We start from the raw sequence: 14,268 nt of genomic DNA, 5'->3' as shown, positions 1-14,268 counted from the left end.
CACAATAAGGATCAAGGAAGGTTATGCAACAAATAAATTGTAAAGGAAAGAAAAACTTAGGATACAAATTATCAAGAGGCAAAAGAAACAGACTAATAATTAAGAATACTTGCCCTGCAAAGCAATATTTATTTTATTTTTTTTCTAAATTAAGAAATAAAAAAGCATTTCTCTAACACAGAATAGAAAAAAAAAAAGATGGCTGCACATGAAACTGAAAATCTATTATGAAATAATTTACCAAGTAAAGTTGAGTGTAATCCTTAATTTTAAAAAAATGGATATTTAACAAACTAAAAGACTTTCAGGTATTTGTGACAAAAAGACCAGAACTCAACAGAAAATTCAATCTATAAAATCCACAAGTAATATAAGTTTAATAGATTATTTCTAAGCATTCCTGCCTAGACTTAGGCAGACTTTTGGAGATAAGAGCAACCTAAAATAAATAAATAAATAAATACACACATTTAAACAATCTGAAAGGGCTATACAATGATCATGTGCTTTTATCCTAATTGGAGGAATAAGGTGAGAGGTGAAAAATCCACTCTCCCTAAAGGATCCTTTAAGGGTCAAAGGGGAAGATAAAAATACAAATTTTGCAATTTTATCCAATTTTGTTTTGTTTTAGTAAAGAAAAGGGATTAAGGAAAAGAATTACTGGGAAGAAATGAAGAAAGGGAGGAAAGGGACTTAACAATTTCTCACCCAAAAAACATATAAACAAGAGTTTGGGGGAGAGCAGCACTGGGCAATGGTCTGACATCAAAAAGTGTATGTTCAATCACAAACTCAAAGAAGGATCTTATTAGATATTCTCCATAATAATCACATCCCATGTTTTCAAATACAACCATACTTACCTTTGCCCAGCAACACTCAAGGACTCTGCCACTTCCTTTCCTTGTGCAAGCTCTCAAACTTCCCAGTTTTGAGTCAGGCAACAGTATATGAGGGAAATTATAAGCATTCTGTTTCCTGGGTGTTCAGGGTGGTAGAACCAAGAGTTAAACTGGCATATAAAATAATACACTGGGAAGAACAGTAAAATAATATGAAATAACTTTTGAAAATAATTTTTCATAGTAGTTATCATCTTAGATTCCAGTAATAGAACATTACTGAAAAAGGATACTAGGACAGGTTTGTGCAATTTCCCCTTTGTTACCAGCACAGCTCACTGCAGAGCTCCAAACAGAGACTTCCTGCAACCTGTTTAGCTGACTGAATGAAAAATACATGAATTATATGCACAGTCAAAATAAGTCCAGTAAGTATCACAGAACCTTACAAAGTTACTACTATTTGATGCAAAATTAGCCCTCAAATTCACCAGCCTTGCAGTTATCTCACAAGTATGTAAAATGTCAGATAGGGAAAAATGGAGAGAAGGGAGACTACAGAAGAAAGAATTTAATAAGGAACAGCATAGGAACAGTAATAAGGATCTCTACATAAAGAATGGTGAAATGAGGCAGCAATAAGTAGACAGGATCTCAATCCAAGAAACTTCATAGGAAGTTTTTATCTGTACACTCAGTATAAATACAAACAATATCATTGAAAATCAAAAACATTATTTTTAGTTTTTTCTTTGTAAATTCTTTTTCTAAAGTCATCCAAACAAAAATTTAATCAATTATTACTGTAATACAATGCCTTAAAACATACTATATTTCAACATTATGATTTCTAAATTATTTCTTACTTAATCAAGAAATTGCCACCAATTCAAGGCAGACTGGCATAATGGATAAAAAGCCGGTCTTAAAGCCAAGAATTAGTAATTGAAAAAAGCATTTATTAAGCACGTGCAAAGCACTAGTGCTAAGAACTGGAGTTAAAAAATAAGTTAAAAACTTATGTCAAATATCACTGATAAAAACATAATACATAAAAAATAACTGACACAAATAAAAGACAAATAGCCACTCATCAAGAGATATCACAAAAAAAACAAAGAGTTTTAAAATGGAGTTCCAAATTTAAGTATGTTCCTCTGACACTTGATGTCTATTGACAATTCACAGAACTCAGAACCAGAAGAACATAGACCACATGTGGTCAGAGCTAGAATAAAATACAGTTCCTATCCGGTTTCAATGTATTGATGTACTCATAAAAAATGATGTATTCATAAAAAGACTCTTCTCTGTAGATTAGTGATCTCCATTTCTATTTGAGATTGACACCACTGCACTAAGCAGCACTCTAAGACTTTCAATTCTCAAATCCAGCTTGCAGAGAGAGTGATCACCTACAATGGCTAGAATTGCCTCATACAGGAATCTATACTAGTGAAATCACAGGTACAGTACCTATCCCTACTTAGAAGACCAGATGCAACAATTTATGTATTTTAAATTATCCACAGAATTGTCACTTTTAACAAATAAAAATCCTAATGTGATGTCTCCAAGTATCTATTGAAATGATACTTACAAAATGCAGTTATTATATAAACCATTACCTTTTAATATCTACAGGAACACTTGTAAGAATTATTACTGCTGCTTATGATTTGGGGGAGGAAGGAAGATATGTATATCTTCCTTTTATGTATATCCAACTTTTTAATATTCTCAGAGCACGTGGTATTCACTTAAGGGATGTCAAATCATTAATATAAAATGTGGCTCCTTTTGAATATAATACATTCAATATTTTACTTATTTGAAAAAAAGCAAAAAACTAATAATTTTGTACTTTAAGTTTTTTTAAGTAACTTTTAAGAAATATACAGTCTGCAATATGAAACAAAGGACTAATTCTGTGATCTTAGATAGATTCACTCAAGCACTGCAATATCTACTTTAGAATATGCATAATATTAACATTATTCATAGTTAATAACTAGGTAGCAAAGAATAATGAACATAATTATGAGATGGTTCTGTGCAACATTGCTGATAAAAAAAATTGCCTCTGGTTAAGAAGTAAGTAGCCTGTATCCAATATGGTTACATTCCAACCAAAGTGGCCTACTTGCTGTATTACAGTTCCAGGTGGTGTCTTTAGTCCTCCATTCCTGGAACTCAATAATTCTTCATCTATCTGTGCTTCCTGGAATCTCTGGGGTTTTTCCCAAGGATCAGGTCATGTACTACTTTATAGAAAGTCTTTCCTGATCTCCTTCACTGTGTTTTCTCTCCTCATATGATCTTGTATTTCTTTTCTGTTTACATGCTAAATCCCACAGTACAATATAACCTCCTAGAAGGCAAACATTGTTTTTCTTGTTTGTTTCTGCACAATTATATCCCCGGAATTTAACACGGTGTTTTGAACATAACAGATGTTTAATAAATGCTTGATGAATTAAACTAAAATCTAATCTCAGGAGTGGCAACCAGAAGTCACTTTTAAGATGTCATCCTCAGGAACTCTTGATACTTTTAGGATGCTAGAACTAAATGTTAGTTGATGAATAAAAACTTGCAATGTGATCTGGACTGGAATATTATCACACAGGTCTTAATATCCCACTGAATAATTCTATTCTCTCTGACATTCCCTTATAAGATTATTATTTCCTAAATGAACCTTACTGTCTTTGGATAAAATTGCACTGTATTTTTAACAGTTTTCTAATCTTATAGTTGAGAATGGCATTCAGGGAGCTACCTGGCTCTACTGCTTATAGATAGATAGCTTGCATTCTATAAAAAAATGAATGAAAATATTAACACCACGAGGGGAAAATATGAAAAACAGGAGCACAAACCTATCAATCCAGAGCAAGCAAGCAGGAATAACTAGAAATAGAGTATAAACAACAAATACGGTACACATATAACCATCTCAATACTAGCCTTCTAGTGAGAGGTTTCAAACTTCTTGTTTCCTTTAATCTTCAGGGTCTTTATCAACAGTAAAAATAAACTAATCTCTAAATGTTTAATGTCTAAACCAGGGGTCCTCAAACTACTACCCGCAGGCCAGATGCAGCAGCTGAGGACGATTATCCCTCTCACCCAGGGCTATGAAGTTTCTTTATTTAAAGGCCCACAAAACAAAGTTTTTGTTTTTACTATAGTCCGGCCCTCCAACAGTCTGAGGGACAGTGAACTGGTCCCCTATTTAAAAAGTTTGAGGACCCCTGGTCTAAACCCTAAGCTTTTGAAAGTCTTTGTACTATTTGTCAATTATTTAATACAATTTGGCCCTCAGAAAAACATTTAAAAACAAAGTATACTGTAAAAATCTAGTTCATCAATATCAATTCCTCCTACCTTTGGAATTTTTTAATAGAATCAAACCCAACAGTTTCTACAGGTTTGTTTCCAATAACAATCATCTCATTTCCATCTTCTTCTTTAGTATTTTCCAATCCATAGCGATTCTTAATTGCAGTGAGAAAGTCCACTCCAAAATTTACTCGGTTTGGACGGATAAAGGATCCTCCTGTAGGATGCCTAGACAAAGGTACAAAGGAGTATATAAAATGTAAAGCAGTCTTTTGAGAAATTAAATATCTGCAGCATAATGCTTCATAGGTTTATAATAAATTAGAAAGCATAGCTAGGGGAAATAAAAGGAATTGATACACCATAGTAGACAGAGTTCATTTCAGGAGTTTGGAACTATAAATTCTTCCTGAGTTTTAAAATTGGATTGCCATGTGACCTTAGGTAAGTTCCTTCACCTGCCTTTGTAAGACAAATCACTGTATACTTATTTCAATGGGAAGTTATTAAGAATTCAATATTCAGAATACATCCAGCCATTCTAGAGAGCTATTTGGAATTATGCTTAAAAAGTTATCAAACTGTGCATACCCTTTGATCCAGCCGTGTTTCTACTGGATTTATATCCCAAAGAGATATTAAAGGAGATAAAGGGACCCAAATGTGGAAAAATGTTTGTGGCATCCCTCTTTGTAGTGGCCAGAAACTGGAAACTGAGTGGATGCCCATCAATTGGAGAATGGCTGAATAAATTGTGGTATATGAATATTATGGAATATCATTGTTCTGTAAGAAATGACCAGCAGGATGATTTCAGAAAGGCCTGGAGAGACTTATACGAACTGATGCTGAGTGAAATGAGCAGGACCAGGAGATCATTATATATTTCAACAACAATACTATATGATGATCAATTCTGATGGACATGGCTATCTTCAACAATGAGATGCACCAAATCAGTTCCAATAGAGAAGTAATGAACTGAACCAGCTACATCCAAGGAAAGAACTCTGGGAGATGACTATGAACCACTACATAGAATTCCCTATCTCTCTATTTTTGTCTACCTGCATTTTTTATTTCCTCCACAGGCTAAATGTATACTATTACAAAGTCCGACTCTTTTTATACAGCAAAATAACTGTTTGGACATGTATACATATATTGTATTTAACTTATACTTTAACATATTTAAATTGTATTGGTCAACCTGCCATCTGGGGGAAGGGGTGGGGGGAACGAGGGAAAAAGTTGGAACAAAAGGATTTGCAACTGTCAATGCTGAAAAATTACCTATGCATATATCTTGTTAATAAAATAATAAAAAGAAAAAAAAAGGATTCAATATTCAATTAGTGCAAGTATTTTGAAAATGTTAAGAGACTGCAAAATGGTACATCAAGACAGAATGTTGAAAAAAAAAGAATGCTGTACATTTCTACAGTAATTTACAACTTTACAATTATATTCCAAACACTCATAGATGTCAGTAGTATAAGTATTATCACTCAAAGTATATAAATGAAGAAACCAAATCACAGAAAAGCTTATGATCTCAAATCATAAAACTAATTATAATGTACAATAATCTATATGGCATGTTAAATGTAGAATAAACAAGATTGTGTCTTTAAATCAAAATCCAACACACCACAATAATTCCCTTAAACTTGTATTAGTATTTTGCTATGTCTTTTTAATATTTTTGTCAGATTACATTAGAAGTATTAATTCTATCACTGCATTTTACTTTTAATAAGCTTGGGAAGAAATTTTAAAAGACATCCCAAAATGCCAAGAAATGCCAACCATAGGCACTGTTTGCTCAGAATCTGAGAATAACTATGTTAGGATCCAATTTTTTGTGAGTTTCAGGTTTATAAGCCCTATCCGTACCCCAGCCTTCTCACAAACCTCTTTCCTCACTCTGAAATTAATTAAACCACTACCTGACACAACTGCTCTGGCTTGCTTTTTTCTGCTCTCACCATTCACAGGTTAGAGACCAGTCCAATACAGACTACATTTAAAAATATTTTGTTAGTTCATAGGTTATCTTTAGAGGGATGAAGTAAGGACTGACACTCAAAGGCAACAGGAAACATCACTTCATGCTACATCTAGTTATTCTGACTCTTATACATGATGAATGAGAGTGAAAATAAAAAGTAACATAGGTAGGAATAAAATCATATAGCAATATTAAAAAAAAAACCAAGTGAATGGAAGAGGAAGAAGGAGGGAAGGAAGGAGAATGGAAGGAAAAAGGAAAAGAACGAAGAGAAAATGAAAAAAGGAAGAAAGGAAACATACATTTATTAGACAATTGTTATGTAACAAGCACTGTATTATGTACTAAGATACAAAAAGAAAAATGAGATTACCCCTGCTCTTAACAACTTCAAGTTCTAACAGAGGAGGCAATATACATAGAACAGTTTAGTAAAAGAATGGATGAAAAGGTCCAGCAGCCTTCAGTGTGAATTAGCACCCTCCCAGTGGTAAAATAATCCCGGTCTTAAATATCTGAATTTCAAAATCATTCCTCTGCTGCTGTCTCATCCTGGAATTTCTCTTAACACCTGTGGCCTCTTTGTACTGACAGATACTATCACTTCTGTAGCCTGTTCACAATGGAATCCTTATACAAGAATTGGTCCCTTTTCCCATTGGAGAATTTTTCCTTGAGACTTCATAATATAGAGGGGTCCAGGCAAACCTTTATTCTAACAAGCCCTGATCCCAACTTTCTGATATTATATATATATATATTTTGATCAATACAATGATAAGCCACAATTCCAAAGGACTTAAAATGAAATATCTTACCTGCTTCCAGATAGTGTTGATGGATTCAGAATACAGATTAAAGAATATGTGGGGTGTTTTATATATATATATTTATATATTCTGATCAACACAATGATAAACCACAATTCCAAAGGACTTAAAATGAAATATCTTACCTGCTTCCAGATAGTGTTGATAGATTCAGAATACAGATTAAAGAACATGTGGGGTTCTGGGGCCATGACTAATATAGGAGTATGTTTTACTTAACTATAGCAATATAATAAGGTTTTGTTTTTCTTTCTTCCCCAGTAGAGTGAAGAGTAAAGTGTGGCAGCAGGAAATGGGAAGGAAAGAATTCATAACTAAAATTTTTTTTTAATGAAATTAAAAAAAAAAATTCACCTGTTAGAAACTTTTCCCAATGCTCCTTAATGCTAGTGCCTTCCCTCTGTTGATTTTCTGCAATTTTAATATGTATATATCTTATTTGCACAAAGTTGCTAACATTGTCTTTCCCGATATATTGTGAGTTCTTTGAGAGAGAACCTGTATTTTGCTTTTCTTTTTCACCCTCTAGTGCTTGGCAATGTTTGTCATTTGTCATGTAGCAAGTGCTTAACAAATGTTTACTGACTGATTATAATATATTACTTTGCTTCTTCATACACTACTTAGCATATAATCCAACTGGTCTTTTTATTATTTCTTACATTCAGCATTCTACCACCCATCTTCATGCCTTTGCATTAGTTGGCCTTCATGCCTAGGACTACTCCTTTTTAACTTTTGACTCTAAGAAACCTTAGTTTCCTTCAAGATTCAACTCAGGCACCACTTTCTGTATGAAGTCTTTCCAGAACTATCTGCTAGTGGCTGCTGGGTGTAATGGGAGCTACCTCCTAATAGCTGCTGGGGACCTAATTCTGACCAGCAAAGTAGATTCCTTTATATGAGAGGATGATAACAATACAAAGAGACTGAGAGGCAGTTGCATTCTCTGACCTCTCCCCTCTTCCCTCTTGCCTCCAATTTATTTCATTCCCAATTCACAAGCAACATCTGCATCAGTAAAAGCTACTTTGCAATCCCTTCAAGAAGTATGGTATGATTTACAGCTATGGGGGCTTTCAGATAATCAACCTTCCCTTTCAAACTTAGGCAGGGTCCTTAACACAAAATCTCTCCAGTTATTAAATAGAGCCTCTCCTTAGATTAGCTTGTATTCCTTTTATATATATATATATATATATATGTCTTATACATAGCTGTTATGTATGCTTCCCCTATTAGAACGTAAACTCCTTGAAGAAAAGTTCTAAATCACTTTTGTCTTTGTATCCTTAGCAACTAACACAATACTTGGTATACAGGAAGTTCTTAATAAATGGTTGCTGATTGATAATAAAAGCATTTTTTAAAAAAAGAAATGTATATTCTGTTATTGAGCGTTATAAAGAGGAAGCTACTAAATAACTACAGGAATGTCAAAAGCAGAGGAAGAGTTTTCATATATACCAAAATATACTGTACTGTAGGAAACCAGAAATAAGGCAGATGCCCAAAAACTAGGAAATGGCTAAATAAATTGTGATTCATGAGTGAAACTAAATATTATTACACCAAAAAATTATGAAGAATTCAGAGATATTTATGAAGAATCATACAAATGGATGATGAACCAAATAGCAGAACCAAGTGAACAAGCTACACAATTAATACAATAACATAAAAGAAAGATACACTAAAAGACCTTACATTGAGAACTAATATAAGTAAATCTTCAATTCAGAGGGCTGATAATGGGCCACACTTTCCTCCTTGTGGCTGACAAGGGGTAAATATTAAAAATAGAATAAGATATATGCTGCGTGTGCAGTATGTCAATTTCCTTACAAAACCTTTTGTTCAAAATTTTCCCCTCCCTTCTCTCCCACCTCTAGCTGGCAGGTAGTCAATACATGTTAAATATGTTGAAATACACTGTACTTTTTTTTTAAAGAAAGGCTTCTATGATGAGGTAGTACTGGGATATAACAGTGATGTAAAAATTAATTATTTTTAAAAATTTTCAATGAACAAATTATTTTTCTTTTCTGGCCTGACCTATAACCTTATTGAGAATAAGTCATATTTGAACACCATTACCATCTACCGCTCCCTCCCCCCCCAAAAAGGCAATGTAAATATTTCAGGATAATGAGATAATCCTAACTAAATTAAATGCAAGTAAGTTTGCAATACAATTTTCAAAAAGACAATTTTATTTAATAAAGCCCCAAGTGGCTGAGCTACTTTATTGAAATCCAATCTAGAGAAAGAACCAAAGCAAGTATTCTTAGGAATGATACTAAGTCTAAATGTAAAAAAGTTCAATGGTTATTCTGTGTCAGTTGGTTTTCATGTAATTTTTAATCTCTTCTCTCAAAAAAAAAATAGCAATAGGTTTTTCCAACAGTAGTAATAGCCAAAAGAAAAAAAAGAGTTCATTACTTCATATAATTTTTTACTGCATCTAAATCACAATGCTTCTTCTTTTCTTTCCCTTTTCCCATATTATGTCATACTCTTAGATAAATACACTGATGTAAAATAAAAAATTACCTGCATTTAAAATATATAGTCCCTTCATGGCTACCATCATGCTTTCCTCTTTGAGGGTTGTCCCATTCTATTCCTATCCAGGGTCCTAAAGGAAAAAAAACAAGGGAAAAAAATGAGAAATAATTATCACATATGTTATATCTTCCCCCCACTCCACAATATATTTCATAACATAAAACATATTACTAAGATAATATTAATAAAGGACAAAATAGTGTTTTTTTTGTGAAGGTGAGCTCATCCAGGTTATTCCTGTATCGTGCAAAACAAATAATATGCTTAACAAACATCTAAAAAAAAAAGTATAGAACAGAAAAGTCTGTTAAAAGGGCTCCAGTTTTTTTTTTCTTTTATTAAATAAAATCGAACACAAGTTATTTTCTTTAGAATAGAGAGATTTTAAGAACAACTTGTTGTGCTAGTGAAGTTAGAGAGAAAGACTAGAAAGTCACAGGTCACCATAATTTCATGGTAACATAAAAGTAAACCTCAGTAGATAGAGTAGAATGTTTTCTGCATCCAATAAATAGAACATGCACCTCCAGCATTCAACTATAATTTCACTCTACATGACAGACTACTTGCCCCTTGTTCACTTATTAAAACAAGATGGAATTTTTACCTGTAGACGTTTTACTTGTAGTCACTCTCCTCTGTTCCTTAATCTGCTGCTTTTAGATTAACATTTGGCAAGGAGGTGAAAAGAGGGTAGATGCAATTCTGCCCACTTTTCTAACTTTGGTTATAGTAACCCATACCACGATAGATTATCCTAAACTGTCATCTCAAGTTATGAAACAGTCAATATGTTATCCTAAATTGAGATGGAAGAGAAATTGTTGCCATAATCTATGAGTTATGTCCACTTCAACTAGGCTATTTAGAACTAAGCTGCACAGTCTTACTTTAAATTTTTTCAAGTAATACATCAACCATGTTCCAGGAGCTAGTACAACTTACAGGAAAAATAACTTTAAAAAAAAGGAGGAATTAATTCCAAATTCAAGAGAAGTGATTGGGATGGAGAGACGTATTACAATATGCCTTTCTTTAGTTTACATAGGAAGAATGCTCATATTTTCTCCCTTCCTGGGAAGAATACATGCATGCACAGATATTCACCACCAAGATACAAGCCAATATGTGAAACTTTAGAAGCAGCTATTAGCCATGACTGAGAACTTGTACTGTAGAAAGGCCAATATCTTCTAATTGTAGAGAGGGGAAAAAACCACAATGATTCAAGAGGGACTGAACCAGATCTGAGTATGTATCCAAAAGACTCTCACCCATTTCTTGGTGTTTTTTTTCCATCTTTGGTAATGAGTGAATTAGAACTTCTCTGAATTAGTAAAATATAGGAGAAAGTAGTTGGGAGCACTATTTCTTTTGTATTTATTCTTTCCTGATCTTAAGTAAATAAGAATTCCAAGAAGAAAGACCCTCAAGTAGCTTTCAGTTCAGGAGGCCCAGAGGTACCTTCAGAGTCCCAATGGTAACTAGAATCAGTAGCAGAGTCCACTGAAGACAGAAGCTGAGGCCACGAGTAGCCAACAGAGAAAAAGAGCCTGTATACAAATGTTAAAAGATAGTCATCTGACAAAGGCAGTTTCAGGGGAAATCACCCTGGAAGAGAACACAGACATCTATGGACTCTGGAAATGCACAGATTCTCAAAATACAACAGTTATACTAATATGGGATTTTGTGAGGACATTCCATGCCAGGAGTTGGAAGAAACCCTTTATCACATACATTCTCCAGAGTGTCTTACTTTCTTTGTTGTTCAGTCATTTTTCAGTTTTGCCTGACTTTGTGACCCCCTTTTAGTTGAAAGCAAAAAGTTTGAAAATAATTCAAAAGTACTGAAGTAGTTTATTATTTCCTTCTCAAGCTCATTTTAAAAATGAGGAACTGAAATAAACAGGGTTATTAAATGACTTGCCCAGAATCACAGAGTTACTAAATGTCAAGACAAGATTTGAAGTTAGGAACACGAGTCTTCCTGACTCCAGATCTAGCAGTTTAGCTGCCCTTGTGTCTTACTTCATTAGTACCATTGGTATGAGCCCACTCTCCCCAAAGACTTTGTGCATGCAAAGGAAGAGTGCATGGTTTTGGAGGAATGTCTTATATTTATATTCTATCATCTCAAAGTCTATCCAAATTCATGTTAGTTGTTTCCATGACACTATTCATCTCATTTTCTACTTTCTCTTTCTCTCTTTCACAATATTTTTCTAATGAATCCCATCTTCTTATAATGTGGCCAAAGTATTTTAGTGTTTGATTCTCTAGAGAATAGGCTGAATTGAGTGATTTCACCTTTTTGCTGTCCGTGGGAATCTCAAAAGCTCTTCTCCAGCAACACAGTTTAAAAGTGTTTTCGGGTACTCAAAGCTTTCCTAACACTTCAGCTCTCACAGCCATGCTACTTGAAGACACATAATTTTAAGTAAATGGAATTTTGTAGGCAAGGTGATAGCTCTGCTTTTTTGTATGCTGTCCAGAGGTGCCATAGCTTTCCTTCAAAGGAGAAGGCATCTTTTATTTTCATGGCTATAATCACCTTCTGCAATGATCTTTGAGCCTATGGATTATCTGACGCTGCTGCCATTTCTTTTGCTGTTTGCCAAGAAATGATGGAACCATTTGCCAAGATCATAATTTTTAAAAATTTACATTAAGCTTAAAGCCAGCTTTATTAAAAAGAAAAAATTATGGAATAAAAAACTTTTAAACACAGTACAGCACAAAGAAATAATTACACATGAAATTATAAATCTACTATGCAAAACTTGATATTGTTTCCAAACATACAACAAAATTATCATGTAATTTTCTTCTTTCCTCCTTGATATGACTACCTTTAGATGCAAATAAGCATATATTTGTAAAACTATTCTATATTTCTACTTATCAGTTCTTTCTATGGATACAGATAGTGTCTTTTTTCATGTCTTTTATCACTAATTTGGATATTTATAATAGTCAAGATAATTTCAAAGTCATTTCTAAAATTGTTGCTGTTCAAAATTATGTGATGATCAGCTATGACAGACTTAGTGCTTCTCAGCAATGAAGTGATTCAAGACATTTCCAACAGACTTGGGATGGAAAATGCCATCAGCATCCAAAGGGAGAACTACAGAAATTGAATATGAATCAAAACATACTATTTTCATCTTTTTTTTTTGTTTATTTGGTTTTTCTTTCTTGTGTTTTTTTTTTCCCCTTTTAATACTGATTTTTCTTTCACAACATGACAAATAAGGAAATACTTTTTAAATGATTGTACATGTATAGCCTACATTGGATTGCTTGCTGTCTTGGGGAGATAAGAGGAGGGGGAAAAATTGGGGACTCAAAAATCTTACAAAAATGAATGTTGAGAATTATCTTTACATATATTTGGAAAAATGAATACTATCGAGAAATAAATAAATAAATCCTTAGATTTTAAAAGTAATTGCAATTGTCTACAGAAATAAAGAAAATTAAGCTTTTAAATAACATTTGTTTTTAATAAATTCTAGAAATAATATAGCTATTGTCAACAAAAACCACACTTTAGGTATTGCACAATTGCATCATATGAAGGCTAGTTAGATTAAAAGATACCAAAAGTCAAATCATGTCTATATAGTAAAAACCTAAAAAATTAGAAGCAGTGTCATAAAAGGTTTACAATCTACTTCTACTAATGGGCCAAACCTTCATTAAAACAATTACAATATAAAGAAAAAAAAAAATAAATTGTATCTACCTTTTACTGGAGGAACATCGCCAAAATAGCGCACTGTTCCAAGCTCTCCATTAACATCAATTCTTCGACCAATTACATCAGAAGGTACAGAATCACTCATGGCCATAAGATTAGTATAAAAAAATAATAATCTAGAAGAAGAAAAACATGTTATTAAGAATTTAGAAAAAAATTTAAAAGACATTTTATAAATTAGTACTCCACAGGAATTGAAAACAAAGAAAATGCTTCTTATTCATTTCCAGTCTTTTCTGGATTTGACAGATATAGTAAAACCTGATATAACTTTATATATATATAACTTATAACTTATATATATAACTATATGTAGTTATATAACTATAACAGTTATAACTGATATAACTTGTTTATATGCTAGAGTTTTATTTAACATAGCCCTACATAAGTACATAAAATTGTTTTTTAGCATCCCGAGTCAGTTCATTCAATTATTTCTTATAGGAGTAGGAGAAGAGATACAAAATAGTATCTTCTAAGAAGACGGAAAATGAACCAAAATGGAAGAATTATACGTCTCTTGCCAGACGAACATCTGAATGAAACCTTAGTAATAAGTGAGTACTACTTACAGTGAAAAAACAAGCCAACCCAAAAAACTCAAAGCAAAAATTTTATTGAAATGTTCATTATTTTTTAAAATGAGATATGTGAGTGGGCAGAAGAAGATTCTTAATATAAACTAGAGTCCAGCAACCTAAAATTTTTTATTTAAACACTTTTATTTAAAGTTCAGAATTTCAAATTCCATCTCCCCTTCCCCTTCCTTTACATGGTAGGCAGATACAGATTATATATATGTTCAATCATGTAAAACATTTCCATATTGGTCATTTTGTACAAGAAAGTTTGACTAAAAGAAAAAAATAAAAGAAAATGAAAACAGCATGCTTCAGTTTA

At 32.8% G+C, this 14,268-nt stretch overlaps 1 protein-coding gene across 2 annotated transcripts in view; it reads right to left on the bottom strand.

Moving 5' to 3' along the window:
- Positions 1-14,268, bottom strand: part of TBCE (tubulin folding cofactor E) — a 73,956-nt gene that overhangs the window by 36,588 nt on the left and 23,100 nt on the right. For both annotated transcript variants that reach the window (XM_012547956.3, XM_003767800.4), the window contains exons 2-5: positions 13,351-13,481; positions 9,585-9,669; positions 4,236-4,418; positions 1,139-1,227 (exon numbers count right to left, since the gene is read on the bottom strand). In XM_012547956.3, coding sequence (XP_012403410.1) covers positions 1,139-1,227; positions 4,236-4,418; positions 9,585-9,669; positions 13,351-13,456 — 463 coding nt within the window. In that variant the 5' untranslated portion in view covers positions 13,457-13,481. The remainder of the gene's footprint in view (positions 1-1,138; positions 1,228-4,235; positions 4,419-9,584; positions 9,670-13,350; positions 13,482-14,268) is intronic.

Source organism: Sarcophilus harrisii, chromosome 4 (genome assembly GCF_902635505.1).
Source record: "Sarcophilus harrisii chromosome 4, mSarHar1.11, whole genome shotgun sequence".
NCBI classification, from domain to species: Eukaryota; Metazoa; Chordata; class Mammalia; order Dasyuromorphia; family Dasyuridae; genus Sarcophilus; species Sarcophilus harrisii.
The sequence above is the reverse complement of the archived record's forward strand: the minus strand, read 5'-3'. Positions and strand labels throughout refer to the sequence as shown.